At 40.2% G+C, this 23,198-nt stretch overlaps 6 protein-coding genes across 7 annotated transcripts in view; 3 read left to right on the plus strand and 3 right to left on the minus strand.

The window, feature by feature from the left end:
- The window catches only part of LOC108599910 (serine/threonine-protein kinase NLK), a 48,640-nt gene extending 47,000 nt beyond the window's left edge, over positions 1-1,640 (minus strand). The window contains exons 1-2 of one of the 2 annotated variants that reach the window (XM_017987107.2): positions 1,267-1,638; positions 3-610 (exon numbers count right to left, since the gene is read on the minus strand). In XM_017987107.2, coding sequence (XP_017842596.1) covers positions 3-469 — 467 coding nt within the window. In that variant the 5' untranslated portion in view covers positions 470-610; positions 1,267-1,638. Of the gene's footprint in view, positions 1-2; positions 611-1,266 lie in introns of both variants that reach the window. The other variant, XM_017987108.2, reaches the window with a different exon arrangement.
- Positions 1,641-2,239: 599 nt separating this feature from the next.
- Positions 2,240-2,962, plus strand: LOC108599914 (ribonuclease P protein subunit p29). The gene has a single exon (XM_017987112.2). The coding sequence runs from the start codon at positions 2,255-2,257 to the stop codon at positions 2,882-2,884; it is 630 nt and encodes a 209-aa protein (XP_017842601.1). The 5' UTR covers positions 2,240-2,254; the 3' UTR covers positions 2,885-2,962.
- Positions 2,916-4,160, minus strand: LOC108599913 (UBX domain-containing protein 1). The gene is made up of 3 exons (XM_017987111.2): positions 4,027-4,160; positions 3,386-3,961; positions 2,916-3,327 (listed from the first exon to the last, which is right to left on the minus strand). Exons 1-3 carry the CDS (start codon positions 4,074-4,076, stop codon positions 2,991-2,993), a joined length of 963 nt encoding a protein of 320 aa, XP_017842600.1. The 5' UTR covers positions 4,077-4,160; the 3' UTR covers positions 2,916-2,990.
- A 67-nt stretch (positions 4,161-4,227) lies between these two features.
- On the plus strand, positions 4,228-4,754 carry LOC108599915. Its single transcript, XM_017987114.2, has 2 exons — positions 4,228-4,582; positions 4,644-4,754. Exons 1-2 carry the CDS (start codon positions 4,318-4,320, stop codon positions 4,658-4,660), a joined length of 282 nt encoding a protein of 93 aa, XP_017842603.1. The 5' UTR covers positions 4,228-4,317; the 3' UTR covers positions 4,661-4,754.
- Positions 4,755-4,861: 107 nt separating this feature from the next.
- LOC108599909 (UBX domain-containing protein 4) lies at positions 4,862-7,116 on the plus strand. The gene is made up of 4 exons (XM_017987106.2): positions 4,862-5,061; positions 5,124-5,258; positions 5,314-6,658; positions 6,712-7,116. The coding sequence occupies exons 1-4, from the start codon at positions 4,980-4,982 to the stop codon at positions 6,995-6,997; spliced, it is 1,848 nt and encodes a 615-aa protein (XP_017842595.1). The 5' UTR covers positions 4,862-4,979; the 3' UTR covers positions 6,998-7,116.
- Positions 7,117-7,315: 199 nt separating this feature from the next.
- Positions 7,316-8,846, minus strand: LOC108599912 (ribonuclease Oy). Its single transcript, XM_017987110.2, has 2 exons — positions 8,720-8,846; positions 7,316-8,518 (listed from the first exon to the last, which is right to left on the minus strand). Exons 1-2 carry the CDS (start codon positions 8,803-8,805, stop codon positions 7,612-7,614), a joined length of 993 nt encoding a protein of 330 aa, XP_017842599.1. The 5' UTR covers positions 8,806-8,846; the 3' UTR covers positions 7,316-7,611.
- Between the last annotated feature and the right edge of the window lie 14,352 nt (positions 8,847-23,198).

Genomic DNA, 23,198 nt, shown 5'->3' on the forward strand with positions numbered 1-23,198 from the left:
ACCATACAACTCCGAATGCACCATAGCCAATTGGACGATCCGGTTGCACATCCTGTGGAACAGCTGGCGGCTGATAGTATGGAGCCGCTGCGGCTAATATTGCGCTGGCGCCCTGTGGCGCACCACCGGCAGCACCACCCTGTACCAGTGACATCGATACGCTCATTGAACTACGCGTTGCAGCAGTTAAAGAATTTTGAGTGCAGCAGCTGCCACCAGAGCTAGAGCTACTGCTATGATTTTGCTTTTGCTTTAAATTGCAGTTGGTTGAGGCAGCAGCAGCAGCGTCGATTGCCTTTGTATCCTGATGCTGGGAATTAGCTGGCGTTTGTTGATTGCTGCAAAGCTGTTGCTTGGCCTTGGTGTTGGTGGTGGTGGTGGTCGATTTGTTGCTGTTGGTGGTTGGATGGAAGAGATGGTGGTGCTGGTTGCTCAATGGATGCCGCTTGGGGCCAATGATGGCCGCCATTCAATAGTTAGCCATTTGTTGATTTATTATTTATTTGCGTGTTGTTGTGTATGTTTTACACATTAAGCAGTGTTTTTTTTAATTACTGACTTTATATTTTATATAAATTTATTTTAAATTGCTGTTCATGTTGTATTGCAACTGCAAAGAGAGTTAGAGAGAGAGAGCGTAGAATTAAAATGAGTAATAAATTACAATGCTAGACGAAATTGAAACCAAAAGCATTGACAAAAATTTAAGCGCAATTCTTTTTTAGTTTTTTTTTTTTGGTTGTCTAACAAGCGCAAAAGCAAATAAAAAGAAATATAGTGCCGTTAGCTGCGGCCGGGGCGCGTCCGTGTAAGCAATGTAAGAGAGTGCGCATGTATGTGTATGCGTAAGTTGGCGAGGGAGTCAATGCTAGTGCCTGCAGAGAGAGCGAGTTAGAAAGACAAAGCACAGGGCACAGAGAAGAGGAAATTTATGCCCATACTATGCAGTTTTACATGCTTTGTTTATAGTTTTATAATAAAGCATGCAAAATGTTAAGTAAGATTTTCTGTCTTTTCTTGTTTGTTGCCCAGCAGCAGCAGCACATGCTTTGCTAAGAGAGAGCGCGAGCGCTTACGCTCTCTTGGTTTTTGTAGCGTTAACAGCAACGACGCGCACTTGACACTTTTTACAGCAAGCGCGCTAGCGGCAGCGTCGTCGGCGACGTCGGCGCCAAAGCAAACAATGCAAAGCCACATACAAAATGTAATAAATAAAAGAAAAAGAGAAACGCATTGAAATGTAGAAAATGTGCAGCATTGGCTTACCTTAACAAATGCACTATAAATGAAGAGCACAGAGCATATGTAGTATTTATGTGTGTGTGTGTTTGTAGTTTTGAGTTCCGTTGCGTGTGCGTGTGTGTGGCGGCGTGGGAGAAGACACACACACTAATACAAATAAAAATTGGGCAGCTAAACTAAAAACGCGACGAGAACAGTGAACGGCGACATCAACTGAAAATGCAGCAAAGTCTCATGAATTTGTTGTCGCTTTTGTTGCTTTTTGTGGTTTATTAGCGCACACATTTATTTAAAACGCACACATTTACAAAAGAGCAACTCGTAAGAGAGAAAGAGAGAACGAGCGAACGAGACACAGTTATTAAAGATTTATAGACAAAAAGGCATACGCAACGGCCAATCAATTGAATATTTTATTTATTATTTCTATATTTTCGTTGCATTTGTTGTTGCTCTGCTTGTGTAGTAAGCTTTGATTTATTTTGCAATTTTCTTGTTGTCACACACCACAAACAGCTTTAGACACACACATGTATTAAGCATTAAATATTTCTCTTTCTACGCTAAAACACGCGCCATACAATTAAGTTACCGTATTATTGGCCGATTGTAAGTGAGAACCGAAAATAGCTCTTGCAGTTGAATTTTAAAGACTGTGCACACCAAATTTTACTGTTAAGTTTTATTCAGTTTTGCCGATTTTTATGCCAACATTAAAAACGAGACCGCGACAAACCGCCGCGACGTCCGCACGCTTCGACAACAAAAACAAGAATGAGCGGAGAATGACGGAAACAACAAGAGAATGAGAGAAATTAAAGAATCCGAGAGAGACGTGTAGCTGCAGCCAGTGATGACAAATGCACTCTTATCCCTTCAGGGCTGGCCAATCGATAATTCCTCCACTAGCTGTCATTCAGTATGATTGCCTAACGATATATGCAATTGGTGTTGGTAAATTCCGAATCTGTCGATTAAGCTACAACTCTTTACGTTGTAAACAAATTAAAGCATGGCTAACAGTGATCGTGCCACAGAATCCTTAAAGGAATATCTCACAGATCTGGTGGTGCCACATCATCGCTGCAATGTGAACATCATAAGCGATCACATAACCATGCTACATGGAAACAAAAGCAAAAAGCAGCTTAGCCGCAAAAAGCGCGCCCACAAATCCGCAACATTAACCCGTAAGGAGTACGCCGCACTGGGTTTAAATACGCTGCCCACACGCCAAATGCGTTACGAACAGGCGCTGCCCTTGCATAAACTCTGGCGTGGCTATATACGTGAGCACCTGGAGCTGCAGCCGGGAGACCAAGTGCCACAGTTGCATGAACAAAGATATGAGGAATTTAGTCGTCAGCTGGTCAAAATTGATTTACATGGTGCCAAGCTGCGTGTACTGCAATCCAAGTGCCCTACACTTATAGGACTTGCTGGCATTTGCGTCATGGACACAAAGAATGTGCTGAAGCTGCTGGGCGAGGATCATCGCATACGCACAGTGCCCAAGAGTGAGTGTGTCTTTAGTATGCACGTTGGCAACATGGAGTTTACAATATTCGGGCAGCATCTCAACATGCGTCCAGCAGAGCGAAGTGTGAAGAAAATTAAAAGCTTTGTCGAGCCTTTTATGTAGTTTCAAAATGAATATGTAAATTTAGATTTAAAGCCCCCTATGCAGGGCCACGTTTATTATAAATAAGTGAAGGTTATATAAATGTTTGAGTTTTTAGTGTGCAAGCTTATGCGGTAGGCTTTGTCATAATAATGACAGCTGAGGGCACTAGGCCTAGCACCTCTAGCGGCTTCTCATAGTCCTCATCGGCAAAGAGCTTGCGTGGAAATGTGGTCATCAAGGCAAAAGGTGTCTCAATGCCGGTCTTCACTTGTATGAACACACGCACAGCTGAAAGCGGTTCCTTCACATTAAATTCAGAAGCAAGCGTAGAGCCATCCTGCAGGCGCACCTGAATGCGTGTCTCTGTATAATCCCGCGGCGGCGACTTCACACCTGAAGGTGAGCTAGCCGTAGTGGAGCTAACTGACGGCATTGGCTCTGCTGAAGCCGCCGGCTGTTCCCTGTGGCATTCAATAAAATATTGGTTCAAGAAGTTGGCTAAGAAACTCCAATTCTTACCTGGCTTTGCGGGCAGCTTTGTCAGCCTCAATCTGAGCGCGCACGCGATCTCGAGCCGCTTTCTCTTCATCCTTTTCACGCTTCCGCTGATCTAGAATCTTTTTCATTTCAACATCCTCCATGCGGCGCCGAGCCTCTGTCATATCCTTGCCAGAGCGTATGCGATTACGTTCACGTTCCAAAGATTCCACTTTTTCACGCTCTTCGCGCTCTATACGCTTTTGCTTGAGCTTCTCCTCAATCAGCGCCAGCTGTGCCTTCTTCTCCTCTTCAGTAAGTGGCTTCTTCTCCTCTGTGGATTCGGAGAACTTGCTGTGACCCGTCTTGGCCGCATGGTATTCGACTTCTGTTTGATCCTTGAGCACCTTGCCGCACTCATCGCATTTTAGAGACTTGGCCACGACAGCGTCACTGCTGCTTGTTGCTGGTTCATCAGTGGAGGCAGCTGTAGCTGGTGGTGAACCAGCAGCAGGCGCGGCAGCAGCTGCAGGTGGTATCTCTTCATCTACATGGGCCAGCAGCCATTCCATGGCCATTTCAACCCCATTATTGCTTGTTATCTGCAAAGCATATTCACTGCAATGGCAGGAAAGAACTTGGTTAAAAAAGCCGGCGCATGTATTTATAAATAAATTACTTACACGCGCTCCCGCGGGAAGCCCATGTCCATTAGCGTCTGTACATCGCTCATGTCTACTGTTTATATCTTACGTTAAGTGTTAAAATTAAAAATTTCCAAAATTTTCGCAAATATTTTTACTTTTCTTAATGACAGACAAAAACAAAGCACGATAGCTTCGCTTTCGATAAGTTTCTTGGATGACAGTATGTCAATTGCACCGATTATATATTGTTTTCTTACATCACTAAGCAGCTGCATAGCAAACGCACATTGCATTTTGAACGTAATATAGTTTTCTGGAGTTTAAAGGATGCCGACACCAGTTAAGATTAAAAAGATAGTGGTAAAGATACCACGCCACCCATATATACGACCACAAGCTGATTTGGAGCGTGTGACGATGCGCAAGTGTCGTGTGAATTTGGAACGGATGAAGAGCCAACAATTTCCAGAGTTTTCAGTCAACTCCAAACAGAAGCGTTGCTGTGTGCGTGTTGCACGTTTGCCGAATGTGGCACGCAGTGAGTTGTCCGTAACACCAGCAAGCTCCGTAGTTTACTCCGATTTCAGCGATGGTAAGTCTGTGGAGTATAAAATGCTTATATCATTTTTTAATGTGTACTTGAATCATTGCAGGCGAATCTTCCGACTAACACTCACTAAAATAAATCATAAGCATCACTAACCATCTATAAATATAAAAACAACATTTATGTATACACATATATACATATACGCATTGTATTAATTTAATATAAATAAAAATACTGTTGGCTTTTTTTTAAGTCAATTTGAAAGCTCAACCGATTAGTAAAAACATGTTCAAACGATAACAGCACCGATTTATTTGTCAACACAAAAGCTGCCATCGCTAGAGCTGACAGAAAGCGAAATATTTGTGTTAATAAATTTTCACCCAAAATTAACCGTAATAATTCCGCTTAATAACAACATTCCAGGCAGCTACAAAACATGAATTGGCACGCAGGCAACATAGCAGAAGCCGTAGCCGAATCGAAAGCCAAAGATGCAATCTTCGTGGTCTACATCGAAGGTAAAAGAAAATTTATTGAAAAATTAAATTACATACATATCTAAACTACACATCACATTCAGGTCAGGACGAGATGTCGACCAAGCTAAGTAGATTTCTGGGCGATGAACGTGTGCACAGTAAATTATCCACTACGGACTTTGTGGCCGTCAAAATACAGGGTGACAGTCCCACATACTCGCAGTTCATAGCACTCTGTAGGTAAAATGCAGCGTAGGGAAAATAAAGCTGTCTCATTGTTTATTATTGTAGACAAGGTAGTGCCAGTGCCATCAATATTCTTCATAGGCAAATCAGGCACTCCGCTGGAAATAGCAACGGGTATAGTAGCCTGCGTGGATGAGCTGGTAGCAAAAATTGACAAGGTGCTGCTGCTGGCCGGCAAGCGAAGCGAAGATTCAGAGGCTAGCACTAGCGTGGAGCATCGAGAGGAGTTGGCGACTACGACACGCAGCATTGGAGGCGCCGGTGCGGAGGATAGTGACCAGGAGCAAGAGCAGCAGATACCAAAACCTGAGAAAAAGCAAGAGGAGCAACAGCAACCAGCAGCTGAAACAGCGCCAGAGCAAGAGTTAGGCCCAATTGAGATAGAGCCTGAGCATGTGGAGCCTATCAGCCCAGCTGTCTCGGGTGCTGCTGCTGAGCGACGTTCCGCAACATCAACCATACTACAGAATGCCACAGCCACGCTGTTGCCCGCAGCTGTAAACTTGGTGCAGAATCCTACGCCTGTAAGCTTGACGCAAGAGCCACAAAGTGAAGTCCAGCAAATGCAGGAGGTACAACGGCTTATTGAACAGCGAAAGAAGGAGCGCGAAGAAGAGGAGCAGCGACGTGAACAGGAGAATGAGTTGCGCCGCCGACGCGAGGCACGTGAGGCCCAAACCCAGCAAGCGCTGGCTAGAGAGCAGGAGCTTAAAAATCTGCAGGACCGCATAAAACGCGAGCGTCAGCAGGAGCAGGAGGAACGTGAACGCATACGAGCACAAATCGCTGCAGATCGCGCTGAGCATGCAAACCGCATTTCGCTGAGCTCAGAGATACAGAGCATTAATACCCTGGGCAGCACAAGCACAGCCGGCGGCGCCGCGGCTTTAGCAGATACAGATTCGACATCCAGCTCGGCGGATGAGACACGCTTGCAGATACGTTTACCTGGTGGACTTAATCGCACTAAGGCTTTTGCTGCTAGCGCTGCCTTGTCCAGCGTGCGCGTTTATGTGCGTCAGGAGCTATTGGCGGGCAGCAACATTCGAGAGTTTACGCTGGCTACAAGTTATCCACGTCGTGAGTTTAGCACCGAAGATGAGGAAAAGTCTCTTAATGAACTGCAATTGGTGCCAAATGCTGTTATATTGGTATTGAAGCGTGAGCAAATCAATCGTGTGGTGCGCACCGGAGGCAATTTGATGACCATGTTGACCAGCATGTTCTGGGCCCTGCTCACACCGGTTGCTGTGGCCTTTGACTATCTGAACAAGATGGGATTGCAGCGCCTGCGGGAGCGCTTCACGCAAATGGTCAACAACGTTAGCTGGAATAGAAACGGAGGACGCGCTAACGGCGGTGGCGACACGGTTCTAGTGCAAACGGATGCGTAAGTTTTTCTACGGATAGTCAGAACAGAATTTAATCTATTTTCATTTATAGTTCGGCTCGTCGCAATATGGACATGTTCGTTCTGCGACCAGCTCCTGCTCCGGGTTTACCCCAGCAACAGCAAGCACCAGATGCTTCGCCCACTGCAGAGAGCAGTACACCTGTGGATCAGTCTGCGCAGGGACAAAATGAGACAAGCTCTCAGTCACAACGGGGCACTTCACGTTCGGCCCGCTTTCGCTTCGGTGAGTCAAACATACGCCGCCTGGCAGACACTCAGCCGGATAAAAAGGACGACAAAGCCACTTACAATGGCAACTCTACGCAGCAGCAATAATCATATTTTAGTTAAAATTCCTTTTGCTTAAACCTTAAACAGGCACAGACACATAAAAATAATCGTTATGAATTATGGGACAGCCTTAAATTATTAACTATATATATAGAAGAAAAAAATTAAAAATTCAGCAATATATAAATGAATTTTCATTGAAGAGTTGTATAAATTGCTTGTTAAGCAGCAGGCATTTCAAATTATTCCAACTTTTCATTGGAATCAAATCCTCAGAGTCAAAACTTGTTAATCATTTAAATTTTACATTCCACTAGCTGAGTGAATAATTATTAATCATAGAAAATAATACCATTTATTGAAAGGCTGCAAAAATACTTAATAAAAACAAGGGTTTAATTTCTTAGGTAATATAATAGGCTATATTATAACAAAGGTTGACAAAGAGAGCCCCCATATGTATGTATAGGTTTGTACATATACGATGTGTATATATGTATAATATATAGTTGCGTGATCCAGTAAATCGTTGCTCGTATTACAATTGATATGCTTGCAGTATTATGTGTAGCCTCAAAGCAAAGTACAGTTTTGTAACAAATCGTGTGTGTGTGTCTAATTTGATAAGAGTATCATATAAATAAGCTTGGAAAGTGTGCTCAAAATGTAAACCACATGAGAAACTGCAGGAGCTTATAGAAATCCACAACGGGAAACTTCCAAGGTTGCTTGCGCAGCAGCGGCGGCAAGACGCTGGGATAATGCACCGGACTGCTGATATGACAATTGGTATTGACTGTACCGTCTTGGAAATGAACGGCCATAACGTCACGATTGATGCCATCGCAATTGATGAGTTCCAGCGACTTGTTGAAGCACAGGCGAATCTCGGCGAGATAACTAATATCATGCTTGCCATCGAAGAGACAGTGTATGGAGGGATTTTTGCCAAGACCACGCACCAGCGCCTGGTTAATAGTAACAACTGAATTATTGGAGTCCGGATGTATGCCAGCCGCATCCAGTATATTAGCTATGGTATATTCCTCGCGCCACTTAAGACCTTGCCCGAAATACTTGAGTTCACCGTTGAGTGCATCCAGCAGCGAAGCGCAGGTGCCATGCTTCAGCCATTCATGTTTCCACAGCCAATCCTGTGAGCTGGCGCCCTCCAGATCCGGCCAGTATGTGTTCAAGCTGTCCAATATTGTCTGCAGCTGGTGCTCATCGAACTTCGCCGAGTTGTTGCAAAAGTTGGGTCCAAAGTGTCCCACTTTTGTGGGCCACACACCGTGTATAGTCCAGAATTCCTTTTTCTGTGGCAGCGTGCAATCATGTGTTGGATCTTGCTCCCTCCAGTGATAGCAGGTGGTCACGGGCCATTGTTGTGTGAAGACCAGCACATCCCAGCTGTTGTCGTTCCAGACAGTCATGTTTAAGCCATAGTCCTCATCCTCATCTTCGTCAGAAAAATCTGCAGCGCTGGGTTTTCGTAGTGGCTGCTCCGCTGAGTTTGAGTCAGCCGATATATTGTTGTTGTTATCCGTTAGTTCTGCATAATTTTCGCTGCAAAGAAAAAGTAAATCAGCTGTGAATAATTCCGTTGAAAAGGCTCGTATGCAACCTTGAACTTGCAATAGCGGCTTATCGATTCCTTGCTTAGTCAAAATTTGTTGCTTGCACTCGCTTTCTCCCTCCTTCTTTCTCACTCACTCTCACATATACGCCTACGCAGCAAATTGCAAGCACCTCGAATATTCCACTTACCCTTCTCTTAATTCTCTGCCGTTTATCGCCACAAGACAGCATAACAATAGCGTCCAAATAAAATTATATTGTTGTTGTTTTTGCATAGTGTTAGTAAAAGTTGCTTTGTTGTTATTGTTGCTTTAAAAATAACGTCGCGTATGCAAAAAAAATGATTTAAAATTGCTGCGTATGACGCATTTTTAATAAATTCGTTGTTTATAAGCAGTTTTAGATTTTTTTAATACTTTTACGTTATCTGCGTTTGCCAAGCGAGTAAAATTTATTTTGCTAAACTTCTTTTTATATATTTGTTATTGCGCTGCTGAGAAATCTTAACAGCTGTATGGCGTTATCGATACTAGCCGATGCAACATGAAAATATCGCTTAAATTGACAAATGTACTCAATATGCGCATAATCGATGCTGCAAGCATCGGTAATAATAGTATCGAAGACAACAGCTGATCTTGTGAGTGGCGCGCGCGAGAAAATTAGAATTTTACGAATTAGAGCATTAGTAATATTATTTTTTAATTCCAGTAAGTGTTTTGCTACAAAAAGTGTATAAAAGTGCACAAAAGTAGTATATGCTAATGTTAAATAACGCGTAGATTCTATAATAACCGCGTTTTGTTTCGTTTTGTGTTTGCCGGCAGCCATTGCATGAAAAGTAACGGTAAGTGGTCTTTTTACACTTAAACAAGAATAATTATATAAAATATAATGCAAATATGCACATTAATGGTCAATATTGTTGTTCCATTGCATAAATGTCGTAGCTAGCATTAAAAAAAAACGCAAATTTCGTTAATAACAAAAATATTATATTTGACGCCAGCGGCCAGTGGGCCATTTGGCGATAGACCTTTATTATCTGCATGTCAGAAACAATCGATAGCTATCGTATAATATTATAGCTTGGCGCTATATTTAAAATATTTTAGCTGACATGCTGCGAATACCAAGCTAGTGAGCAATTGAGCCGATTGAGATATTTTTAAAATAGCAATTACCTACTTTATGAGGCTTTAAAGAAATAAACCAATGCTTGATTTTGATAATGCGGCATTATCGCAATAGCTGGCTGCCTAATTGGATTGCTACCAAATTGTTTTTTACTGATTGCACGTAGACCCGATTTTGGTGAAATAACAGCCAGCTAGTCTGACTCGACTTTGGCCAGCACAAAATCCAATGGCAATGATCCCATATTAGCTGCAGCCAACAGATACGATGCAATCGTTTAGTCAGCAAGAATTCAGAACGCGCCCACGCTCGGTGGCACTTTAATTAGTGACAACGATAATTACACACATTTTGTTGCCTGGGGCCCCTGTCACAATTGCGCTATTTTTATCTGTGGAAATAAAAACATGACATATAACCAAACACTAAACGACTTCTGTTGAAAGTTCCAGCAATAACAACAACATGACTATTGACAAGACGCTTAACAAGAACAGCGACATATTTTAGCTACCGAAAATTAATACAACACCAATTGATTTTCGCTTAACTGTACTTTGTACTATTAATACTGTTGATCCAAACAGAAATTATTAATGATGAAATAGCTTGTTCGGGCTTTTTAACATCCATAACAGCTGCGCCTGTTAGCTTCGCACTTAGTGCCAACAATTTTCACCTTTTTATCATATTCAATTAGCCGATAAAACTCATTTACATGGCACCAATACGTTATCGCAGATCCATACCCATACCACATATCCCATTGTGTCATAGGGTTTTATCATAACATTTGTGATTATTTTGTCATGTTTGCCTGACTTTCCAACTAAAGTACATACATGATTTTTGACAACAAATACAACAACAAATGAAACAGCGGGCAGAAGCTCACAACTGGGGGTTGCTTTTAGTTATGCAGATTTGTTAGGCTTTCGGTTTTGTTTGATGACAAATTAATTTAACATAATAACAGCTGCAAACATTTTGTCATCAAATCATGATTTGTAGTTCCCATTCTAAGATGCAGGCTTTGCTTAGATTGAGTGTTGAAGTTTATTTTAAAAGTTTAAAGCTTAATAAGAGTTTTGCTGGTTTCAAACTGGTAAAATGTTGTCTTATTCGAATCCATCCGTTAAATTAAGATGTAATATAATTCTGCAACATTATGCAACATGAAATTAGTTAAAGTTTGAACTATTTGGATATATATTATAATAAAGAACATAGGCGAGACTTTCTGTGCAATAAATTTTAATAAAAAATATGTAATAAAGCTAATATAGCTGCCATTTTTTATTACTCAAATTAAGAAAAATAATCATTATTTAACGCATATAATCATGAAAAAGAAAAGCATAAAAAGTGAAAAGTTTAGTCATTAATTCTAGAAAAAAGCGACCATTTTCGCTTTCGCGTTAAGCGTATAATCAACGCCATCAGCATTTAGCTACAAAGCCCAGAGCGACGCCATGATGCTGTAGATTCAGTAGCAGCAGCATCGGCAGCGCTGTCGACAGCCAAAGCAGCGCATGCGTTATGTGCTCTCGCACTCACACACACACACACACACCCGCACATATAGGACACGCGCTCACGCTCACACTTACACTAAGTGCGGCTGCTTGGTATGCGCTCTCTCATTCATTTGCGCGCTCTTCTCTCTGTGGGTGGAGTCAGCATTAGTTCACATGAGTATATAGAGCACAGATACAAATACAAATACTGCAAGCTAGGCAGCTGCCTAGCCGGTAATTGCCTTAATTTACGCTACATAGCTGCTGGCTCTCTCCAGTATAAAAAACAAAGAAAAAAAAATAAAGTACTTCTCAGCCAGTCAGTTGACGTGCTGCCTGCGTACTTTGTTGTTGTTGTTGTGCTTTATTTTTTTCTTATGTTACGCTTTGGCTTGAACGACGTCGCTCTTGTCGACGTCGCTTTTCGTGCAATTGCTGTGTAAATGGCATGAGAATGATAATTGTAGCAATTATAATATTAAATTGGGAGATCATGGCTCACAGCATTTTGCCTTTTTCGCTCTTTTTGCTAGACTCCCTTCCCTGTGCCGCATCCCTTAAACTTTTTATGTAGCATACTTTTTGCTGTCAACGCTGCTGCTCTCTTTCTCTTTCTAACGCTCTCTAGGGGCATTAGCTGCTGCTGTATTTTGCAGGATTTGTTTGTTAATTAGAATTCTAGCGTTGAAATTAAAATGCTCACTCCACATGCACACACACACACACACATTTACAGTTACGTATATATGCTATGTATAAAAGTTTTTTAGCATGCAACTGTAGTTGCTGTCTTTTAATTACTGCAGTTTATTTTCTAAGTGGAACTAATTAAGAGGCAATTCCTCGAGCTCCCTCTTCGGCATACATACGTATATATATACAACTATCTAGTACATTTGAGTTGGTCAACAGTTTGGTGGCATTTAGTTTTTGGCTGATGGCATGTAAAGTGGCCAAAAGAGACACAACATTGAATCTCAACTACAAATGTGAAAAGGTCGTTGGAAAACTCTTTTTTTTACGTTTATTTGTGCAACTAAAACTAGTTGGGAGCAATTAGTTGGCAACTTGCAGAACAAGAAGTTGCCAAATGTAGTGAAATTTAAAGAAAGTCAAATAGAATAAGCTTTAAGATATGAAGCTAATGCATTTATATCTATACATCATTTATAGCGATAGTTTTTAAGCTTAATGTGCAATCGATACAATCGATAAATTCAATTTATAGAGTCTAGTATTTATTTGGCCACAAATGTATCTTATTAGCGCAACATTAGTAGACGCTGCCAATTATCCACACTGTCTAGGGCAGCTTAACTACTAAAACACACACAAACGCAAACGAACGAGAAAGATATAGAGAGAGAGAGAGAGAGCAAATGAGGGGCCGCACTATGGGAAAAATGCACCAGTTTATGAACGCCAAAATTCACTTAATTCCAACTTTAGCCATGAATTAAGCAGAACAAATGGTTTATTTCAAGAGGGCGACGTGCGATTGGAGAGTGTAGAAGCGCCTGAGAGCTCAACTGGCTGCTTACGGGCATAAATAAGTACAAAGATGTGCGCACACACACACACAGACACACACACAGTTGAACATTTATGCGGCTCTCGCTCGTTGGAGCGACTCTAGTGTCGTTACAATAAGTAAATGTGCTTTTATGGCTCTTAATTAAGGCAATGATGGGGTGTTTTAATACGTTTGCCAAATGTTAAATGACAAAGTGCCTGTCTCCATAGCACGTACTGATCCTTTCCCATGAAGCTGCGCCTCACACCAACAAACCAACTCGGCCCCAAAGCGACTTTTGCTGCTGCTGTGGACATTAATGAAGCGGCTTTTTGTCGTTTTCTTTCATTTACGTGCGCAATATTTTCGTATACACTCACTACGAGTCAACAGACTTTATGTGGCATTAAAAATACATATAAATTTAATAAGTCTGCGTATGGCTTAATAATATAATTTATATAATTGTGTGTAACTGCGTTTGCTTAAAATTTGTAGTGTATCTAAGCTTTGCTTGTGTCTTATTCTTTATTTCAAAAGCATTTTGGGCTGCCTGCTTCCTTTCCTTTCCTTTGTTTATATTGTAACGCTGTACTAATTGCCTTAATTTTGGGGCACTCTTGCCATTATCCTGGCAATTGTTGTCACACTTTAGCGCAAAGTTACAGCCTATTTTTATTGCTGATTGATTTTACAGTCGAAAAACAAAACGTAGAGCGTCGAGAGCAACAAAATACAATAAAATCAAAGCGTTCAGTCTCTGCTTTTATCTATGCCTATAGCCTATACTATTGTTGTACTCTGCACGGATTTTTATGTTTTTGTAAATGTTTATCTAGGCAAGTTTATAGCTACATTTGTGGCTTATTTTATACATAAGCGCGTGTATGTGTGCGTAGCACATAAAAACATTTTTTTTGGTGCGTAAATGCGTCATGTGGAAAAATAACATTTTCAACACTTTTTGTTTGTGCAATCAAACGTTTTGCCCAACCACAAACATATATATACATATGTATTTAGTGCATATATATGACTGCGTATATATAACTTGTATCCATTTAGTCCAAATTAGTATGCTACGCACGTATAGTAGCAAAAAAATATATCCCTAAACCAAAAAAACAAAAAAAATCAAACAAAAGCTGAACGCGCTAGCAAAAAATGGCGTAAGCGCTCGCTTTATCGCTTGTTGTTGTTGTTGCTGTCTATGTTGTTTTTTATGACTATTTATATATTCAAAACAAATGCAATTGGTTTATTACACATCAATAAATACAAGCAATGAGACAAATGTGCGCACTGCGTGCTTGCAAAAATATCAAAATTTTAGTTTATGTTTCAGTAGCACAAATGTGATGAGTAGTAATGTATTACATATTAAATTGACTATAAAAAATTCAATTAGAAATTTTCTGTTAATAATTCAAGCCGTAAGTTGCAAGCTTTGTATAATTTTCAATGCCCGCACGTATTTGATTTAATTTTAGTTGTGCCTAAAGTTATTAGAATCTCAAGTGTGTAACAATTTGATTGTTGCAAAGTCTTCGCTTCGTTAAACTTCATATGCAAATCATTTGGCATTGTTGTCGAAATGCAAAATTTTCGGCAAATATCATACAATATATATGCATGGCATATACGCAAAGTTGAAAGTTTGTTTTGGGCTCTCTCAAGTTGCATGCACGACTTGAATTTGCGACTCTTGGATGCTAAGATCATAGCAATGCGGCCCCAAATTGTTTGCCTTAGCTAAACAAAGTCAGCATTGACTTTTCGCACTTGCTACGAGCCCCACACAGCTTACTTGTGAGTCCGTCAACGTCACTGCAATTGTTATCCTTTAATCACCCAAAATGCAGAGTTGGGGCTTGGGCACTTCATAATTCTAATTGCCAAGTGCTCCAAGTGCTGCTGTCTGCTTGCATATTTGCTTAAAGCACGTGACCATAGCCTCGAGTATTTTGTGGCTGGCTGTGGAGTCTATTGTGTAAACAATAAATTGCAACTGCAGGCGATTTAGGCTGTAGTCTGAGTTGCGCTTAAGTAACCTGTTGAGAGGACTGCTGACAAATTGCAAATGCACAAAATCAATTTCACATGCTATCAATGTCTTGCAGTTGCTTAAATGAAAAGCAAATATTTGTTAGTTCACCACTTAGCAGTGCAGTTAATTAGGCAATGGGGAATTGGATTTATAATGCAATGAGTTGCTAATCATAACTTACAATATATAGTTTTAGAATTGAAATGACAAAAGGCTAAAGTTAATTTATAAGCTTGTAACTCGAGTCTTATTTAGCTAGTCAAGCATTTACTACAAAAAGTATTGCCTACTATTGTGCGTTGTTATAGTATGTGTGTTTACTTTTTTATTTGCCAGCCATTTATCTTTGTTCTATAGCCTGCCCCCACTCAACTGAAATTACTAAAAATAATAATAAAAGACACACCCAATTTACGTAAACTGCACAAAAATGTTGTTTTGCTGCTGCTGCTGCTGCCACACCCACTTGTTCTTCAGGGGGGGGCAGTTTGCCTTAGAGCTGCTGCTGCTGGCAAAAGAAAATTTTGGTGTAGCCACAAAATCCAGTCGACTGTAAATTGACCATTTTTGTTTACACAATTTTTATTTTGTAGCCAAAAAATTGGTTATGCATGGCAACAGACTAACAAATGGCCCAAGCCCGAACAACAATAACAACTAAGGCAGGCTAAGGCTTACATTTAATTTTTGGTTATTTTGCAATTTTTCACTTCATTAAACAAAATTTGTTTTTTCTTAGCTTGGCTTAGCTTTCTGGCTACGGATTTGTCATATCAATTTACTAAAGGGTTAAGAAATTTGTCTTAAGGGTTGATTGAGACAGAAACAAAACAAACAAATTTGTTATGCCCAAAAGGGCTTCTCACATAAAAGGGCCCTAAATTTCTAGTGGCTGTGGCGTAGGGGAGGGACGGGTGTTTAGCATCATGTCAAATCAATGTCAGCGCTGCTTTAGCTACAAATACTTACGCAATTTGTTTATATGATGTCACACTCTGCGCTGAGCTTCTTTTCAAGTTGTTTGCTCGTCAATAAAACTTGAGTTTTTAAGCATATAACGGCAATTGTCACATATGCGTAACATAAGCAACTGAAAAATCTTTGCTTATAATTTGCTCTCAACTTTTTCTTACCAAACAAATGCTGACAAATCTCTAAGAATTTGTTGTCTGTCGTCACTCAAATGACTCAAACACACACACACATACACAAGCAGCTTGCATGCTTAGCATACTTAAGAGCGCGCGTGTTTACACTAGGAGAGGCCTTGCCCATCATTGTATCATGCGCTCGTTAAGCGCCAAGTAAAACAAATCATAATCTCAGCCCAAACTTGTCTGAAATATGACAATCGTTTGCGTTTTTTGCATTTGTTTGTCTTTTGTTGTGGTTACGAAAAATTTGACTGCAGGGTGCGTCTTTCTTTTCTTTGCTTGAGTCATGTGCTCCTTGGGGCATAAACACTCTTGACACACACACACGTTGCTTGTATTTCACATGTTTGCACAAGTGTTGCAATAATAAATCTTCAAATTTGACGTTTGCTTAGGAGTTCTATACTCAAGTTGACAAATATTCAAACAACGCAAGTATTTTCTTGTGTTATCAGTGCCCACAAATACATTTTGGGCTGTAGCTAGTTGTCAATCAGTCTCATTTTGCTAGATAGTATCCCATTTGTTTTATTTTCTAAACTTTATGCAGATTATAAGCAGCAGCAACTGCTGCGATAATTTGTAGCTAAGCACTTCCCTCAATATATCAATCAAGTACAAATAGGCAGGCAGCAACTTGAACTTCGCACCAAAACTCGAACACGCAGTCATAAATATCCAATTGTGATATCTTATCAGTAGTTGAAAGCACTTTACTAATAATTAAAATGTCATCATTAAGAAATATGAAAAAGTCAATAGCTTGACAGCGTTGCCTCTGTGGATTTTTTTTATCTCACATTTAACTGAGACTGAGAATAGGAGAGAGAGAGAGAGAGAGAGAGAGAGCGGGAGTGCAAACAACTGGACGCTGGGGCTAGGCTCGAGTTTTGTCTCGTTGTGTCTATTACAAATATTGACACTAATGGCTGACAGTAGCTGCATTTTCAATTAGAAACAGATGTTAAATGCTTGATAAGTGTAAGGTGTTAGTGGGGCCCCGTGTGGGCGTGTGGGCGTGGCAGTGAGTCTATGCCGGGGCCAGCTTATCAGTGCCTGGCCGTTAAACGTTGCAGTTGCGCTGGTACTTGAGCTGTAATGAGTCGTGTTTGTGGCAACAACAACAACAACAACAACAACAACACAACAGCAGACGCAAACGCGCGACAACTGATGCTAGAAGCGACGCCCAATTGCACAGATGAGTTTTTAATTAAATGCTATCGTTGCGCTTAAATAAATTGAAAATAATCAATTTATATTACGTATACGTATCGAGAGGGAGGGAGAGCGACTCTGTGACTGTCAACAAATTTAATTGAAAATCTAAACAGAGTCAACATGTTGGCAAGTCGCAAACGCTCGGTCACGTCCCTCTCTTGCAACAGAGTCAGAGTCTCCAAACAGTAGCAACAACGAAATGAACAACAACAACAACAACGTTGCTTGTTTGTGCCGCATAATTTTAAAATCAATAGAAATATATCCGTGCCGTGCCTTGCCTCGGCTACGTTATCATCATCATCATCATCGTTGGCTGGCTGGCTGGCATCTCTTGGCAAACATTCAAATAAATGGCAATCAATGGTTTTCAACAGTCAACTGACTACCGTTATGCATACACCCACACACCCACACACACATACAGCCATTTATATGCCTTATCTATATATTTTTGTTGTACTCACGTTGATTGAAAATTATACGCTTTGCTTTCAATTAAGCTGTCTGATATGCGCAATTCCCTCATAAATCTTGCACTCCCAAAACAATTTTTATTTTTCAAATAGCTACTGAACTCTCTACCGCTCTCTTGCCAACTCCCAAGTACTAACAGCACGTCTATGCTTTCTATCTTTATGATGCGTTTCGGTAGTCGCTTATCGCCGCTTCATTAGCCCCCCAAGCAAATGTGTTTATTGCATTGGCTAAGCCATAAACTTTAGCCTAGATAAATAAACAAATTAAATGAAATTATTGTGCTCAAAGTATTAATATTATTATAAGCATGCATTAATCAATTTGTGGGAAATACTTAATGAAAACTATGCGCCAGTGGCGTCGTTTGGCAGGGGTAAGCTAATTAGTAGCTTTTTAATATTGCACTCAATTTAATTTTCTTTAATATGCTATTTGGTTTTAACTGTTATCCCTGCTCATAGCTTGTAGCCCATGCTTGTGTTTATCTATTTTATATGCAGAGCCTACAAAATGCTATAGGCAACGCCATTTGCACGCGATTAGTGTCACAAATTAACGCAACACCAATTGAGGCAGCAGCTTGGGGCAGCTAATTAGGCTACTGTCTGTTGGATTAGCTGTTTATCTGTACTGCGCATAATTATATCAAATTTATTGTGCGCTAATTGTAGCGCCCAAAGTTGAAGTCCCCCAATTGATTTGCATACTGCTCATCAATCACATTGTAAACTGTTTGAAAAATTACATTGCACTTGTTTCGTTTGTTTTGTTGTGTGCTGCGATTTCTGTTTTGGAATGATAAATGCTAATTCGAGGCAAGATCACGCATAAACCAACAATAAATAAATCAAACAGCAGGTCACACATAAAAAACAGGCAGCAACACCCCACGTACATAGACCATACGAATGCGATTTAGGGCCACTTATGCGTACACATGTTAAAATCCAAAATCAAGCAACCTTAGCACGATTTGCACTTTACGTATACGTAACGTTAGAAAATTTTTGCAAATTGTTAAGTGATTTACGAGACAAGGCAGGCCATTTATTAGACCAAGATTAAGTAAAGGGAGCAGAGAGCATACACACGAATGTGCACAGCATAGGACGACGAAGAGCATAGATAGTAAAAAAGTAAGAGCCAAAGAAAGTTTTGCAGCACAAAAAAAGGTTTTGTTGGGAATTCAAATAAAAAGTTTGCTGCCTGCCACCATACAAATTGCAGCAACATTATGTGAGATTATATAACTACAGCGTAGAGGGTGGGCAGTGAGTAGGTGTAGGGCTAAAGTATGTTCAGCATTAGTTATTGCCCCATAAAAGTTCGAAGTTGGTATTTTATTTAATGCGCAAGTTAAGCGCTAAGAGTGTTTTAGTCACATATCATAAGTTTGCTATGTGAGCTAACTGTTTAAGCTTTAGTTGCTGAAAATGTATAAATAATCTTAGCTACTTAAAATATGTGCTAAGTACTCAATACAATTATCAAAATGGCATGTTCCATTCCAAAATGTATAAATAATCCTATAAAATATATTTTAAATACTCAATACAAATATCAAAATGACAAGTTCCATTCCAAAATGCTTAAATAATCCTTTAAAATATATTCTAAATACTCTATATAATTATTATTATTCTCAGTATTATAATCAGCACTTCTTGCTCCAATAAATGTTTCACTAATTTGCCATTTCATAACCATCTTGGTCTAATATCAACTGCAATTGAAGCCAAAGTACCCACTGTGACTCTCAACCCGTAAAATACCAATTTTCTGGTGGTAGAAAATCCAGCAAATTGATTTTAGTGGGTGTTTACACAAAGCTTAGAAGTACTTGCCAGGCGAACTTTTCACAATTTGCTTGCCAAAACCACCACGAGCACGCCTTCACACACACACACACACAGACAGACAGACAGACAGCCACATATATATGTATATATTGAGACTACAATGCTATAGGGCAAGTGGCGAAACCTCACAAATGGCAAATGGCAGCATTTAGTATGATTATCATCAACAGCAGCAGCAGCAGCAGCAAACGATGCTCGAGACTTGTCGTGGGTGATGGAGTGGGTGGTGGGTGAACTGTAACTGAGCAGCAAATGGAGCCAAAGTCTGCTGCTGCGGCTGTGGCTGCTGCTGCTGCTGCTGATGGCGACGCTGCTGATGTTGCTGCTGCTGCTGCTGATGATGATGGCAGAGAGACAAGTGCGTTTGTTTGCCACCACCAAAAAGCAGGTTCAAGTCGTGGCAAGTCGAGGGTAAATGCCACTTTGCAGCTAAACATTGGGGTGTGCCAATGGGCAGGGTGTAGACCAATACAATTGACTACAAAGCGCTGGAGTGAGGCATTTTTGACTTGGCCCCTTTTTGTCTGCTGCTGCCATTTCTTTTATTGCTTTAATATGTTAATGGCTGTTCTTCTACTGTTTGTTGCTATTTCCATTTACATTTGACTTTCGCCCGTTTTTTGCTGCTAAATTTTTTGCAAATCTGGCCAAAGGATTTTACACATTATCATCTTTTATAGCACATTATCATATGAACTGAGTGTGTATAAAAAACTGTAAGTGATTTTTCTTTTATGTGAGCTGTAATATGTGCAGATTTATTTATAAGATTTTGGTTTTAAAACGAATGCAGCTTGAGCTATTTTTAAAGCGCTGCTTTATTTGTAGTTTTGTTTTATTTATTTAAGCAAACTTTTGCTAGCCTGTAACAAAGTCTGCCCAGCCACAACATAATCTGCTGCTCAACATACAAATTTATTCACACTTACGAAACGCCTGAGTGAGGCTAAAGTAAGCGAAAGCGCCCTCAGGTATTTCAGCCAATTAGTGGCAATAAAATAAATTCAATTTGACGCACACGCTGCTGCGGTTTTTGGCCAAAACCAGTTTGCTGGCGCTTTGAGGTACCCAAGTTAGGTATATTGGCTTAATTAAGGCATGGCGTGTTTGCGGAAGTTCTCAGTAGAGCGCAGATTTGAGCTGACTAAGTGTGGTGGTAAATTAAATGAGTCTATATCAGTACGCCACGAGCATAGTCTGTGAAGTGCTGACCTATATCGCTTGACCATCGCAAATCGTTAACGCCAGCGAGTTGATGTCGGGGTTACATATAGCGCCACACAAACAGCGTAATAATAGCTTTAGTTATACGTTCTGTCGACACTTTTGATGTCAGTTAGTCCGCTATACACGTTCTGGATCGCTATACGATGCATTTAGCACCTACCCAGCTAAAGACGACTGTTAAAATGATAATGTCAAAGCGTGAAACTGCTGCACCGCAGCTCACCCTTAGCTCGTTCCAAAACTCGTTCAAGATCTAGCCTACGAGCACAAGCTCCATGCTCATGTATATAAGATGCTATCGATAGGTTAAGCTTCTAATTCAATTATCAAATATCGTTTAGATGTCTTGTACGCCTAAATATGCGGCACTCACTATGGGAAATATTATTGTTTGGATTTTGGGTATTTACACTGTGCCTCCGTACCCTAGACGTATGCGATTTAGAGGTGATTTATGCATCTACCCTCTATCAGAAATGCTCAGCTGCTCGCTCATATATTAGGATCACATCTTTCCTACGAATTTCTTACTGCGCAATACAAAGAGTTATAATCCGTATAATACTGTGCCTACACCACTATAAGAGCATTAGATAGATACTCAAACATTTGTATGACAGATGAAGATAAGACCAAATACCTCGTTCTGCTAACATGCTATAAACGATAGAGCACTGAAATCTAGCATCAGCCGGAAGCTGCAACTTCGCTATAGTAAAGTAACGATGTGAAAGCCAAACAAAACCATGAGCTATGTAGAAATACATACTCATTCAAGCGACATATGTCATTATAGTTCTAATCTGATGTTAGATCGTGTTGAATGCATATTTGGCTTATATCTCAAGTGAAAGCAACTATCACGATAAGAGTCTTCAAAATAATATATAAGATCAAAGGCAGACTAATATCTGAGATACCATGACGTCACAAGACAAGAGTATGAATTGAGAACCATCACTTAAGCCAGCAAATTTATACGATTTTTGGCATGAATATGTAGTTTACGGACATCACAGATTGTATAGTATAGGATGAAGTGCTAGTTTATAATATAAAGCTAACTTGTTGGTTATATGAGGAGTAGAAGGACAAATGATTGTTAAGGTTGATTGATTACCTCTGAAGTTGCAGTAGAAGAAATCGATCGCTGCTGTTTTTAGAGTTTGAATAAACTGTTGCTAAATATTAATTTTATATATAAGTTTATCAAATCTAAGCATAATTTTAAAATTATTTAAATTTAATTTGAAATATTTGTTGTAATCCTTTTCTTTTATCGTAAATAAATAATTATATAAACTGCTAAACCGTCGACTGTGCATAGTAGATATTAAATAAATATCTTAGGCTGCTTTATGATCTTTTCACTTTTACTTTAAGCTGCTGCTATTGTAATAATTGGCAATACACTAACTGCCAACAGTTTTACCCTCACACGCGCATTGTCGTTAAAATTGCTAATTAACTCAACATAAGGTTTCCTAATTTCATTTAACGCGCACAGAGAGTGGAAGATGAACAGCCCAACATTAGCCAGTGGCAAATTGCAGGCAATTCCTTTTGGCCATGCACTTCTTGCAGCAAAGTCAGTGGAAAAGAGTCGTAGTCGGAGTTGGAAGTCAGTTAGCTCGCTGGTGCGTATCATTAGCCTCTGGGGATGATTTGTTGTTGTTGTTGTTGTTTGGCAGCACTTGATCAACGGCAATGAATTCAATTAGCACCAAAAGCAGCAAAGAGCACACACAGTGCGAGCCGCGCCTGAGGGCGCTCTGAGTGTGAGGCTAAGGGTGAGGGCTGAGGACTGCGGGCTGAGGGTGTTGCATTGCCTCGAGGGGGTTTCAACTGACTTTAGGCACTTGCTCTACTCACTCTAGACACACCCCCAACATTAGAGCGCTTTTCTGGTCGTTTGGTCAATTGTTTGGATTACTTTTTCTGGTGAATTATTGCGTGTTGACGCATATGGTGACAATTTGCCAGTGCGCTCTCTCTCTCTCTCTCTCCCCTTGGCTAATGCGCTTAGCGCTCTTGGCAATTAGCAGCGTTGGGCATAAATGCTGAATTTTGATTGCAAAATTTCCTGACGATTAAATCGAAATCATTTGACAAATTTTTGCTCGCTCAAGCGTCTCTCTATAGATTTTTCTGTGTGTTGTGTTTACTTTGCTGGCACGCACGGCTTTGCTGCTTTTATTGATGGATTGATTGCGACGCTTGCGAACATGTGTTGGAGACAAAGGAAAATTTAGGCAGATGGATTGTGTAAACAAATGTGGAAAATTTGTTATGGCATTTAGCCAGCAAGCAATATGTGTTATTGTTATTGTTAATAGTAGGTCTCAATGCACTAATTGGCGAGCTATATAAATGTTAACTGGGCATGGGGTTGAATAATTTCATTTAAATTAGTTTAAAAGTTAATTTGATTGTTAATTGCAGCAGCATACAAACAAATTTCTTTGTTACGTTGATAAATCAGAACTTTATAGGCTATGATCAAAATCTAGCTA

Source organism: Drosophila busckii, chromosome 3L (genome assembly GCF_011750605.1).
Source record: "Drosophila busckii strain San Diego stock center, stock number 13000-0081.31 chromosome 3L, ASM1175060v1, whole genome shotgun sequence".
Classification (NCBI taxonomy): domain Eukaryota; kingdom Metazoa; phylum Arthropoda; class Insecta; order Diptera; family Drosophilidae; genus Drosophila; species Drosophila busckii.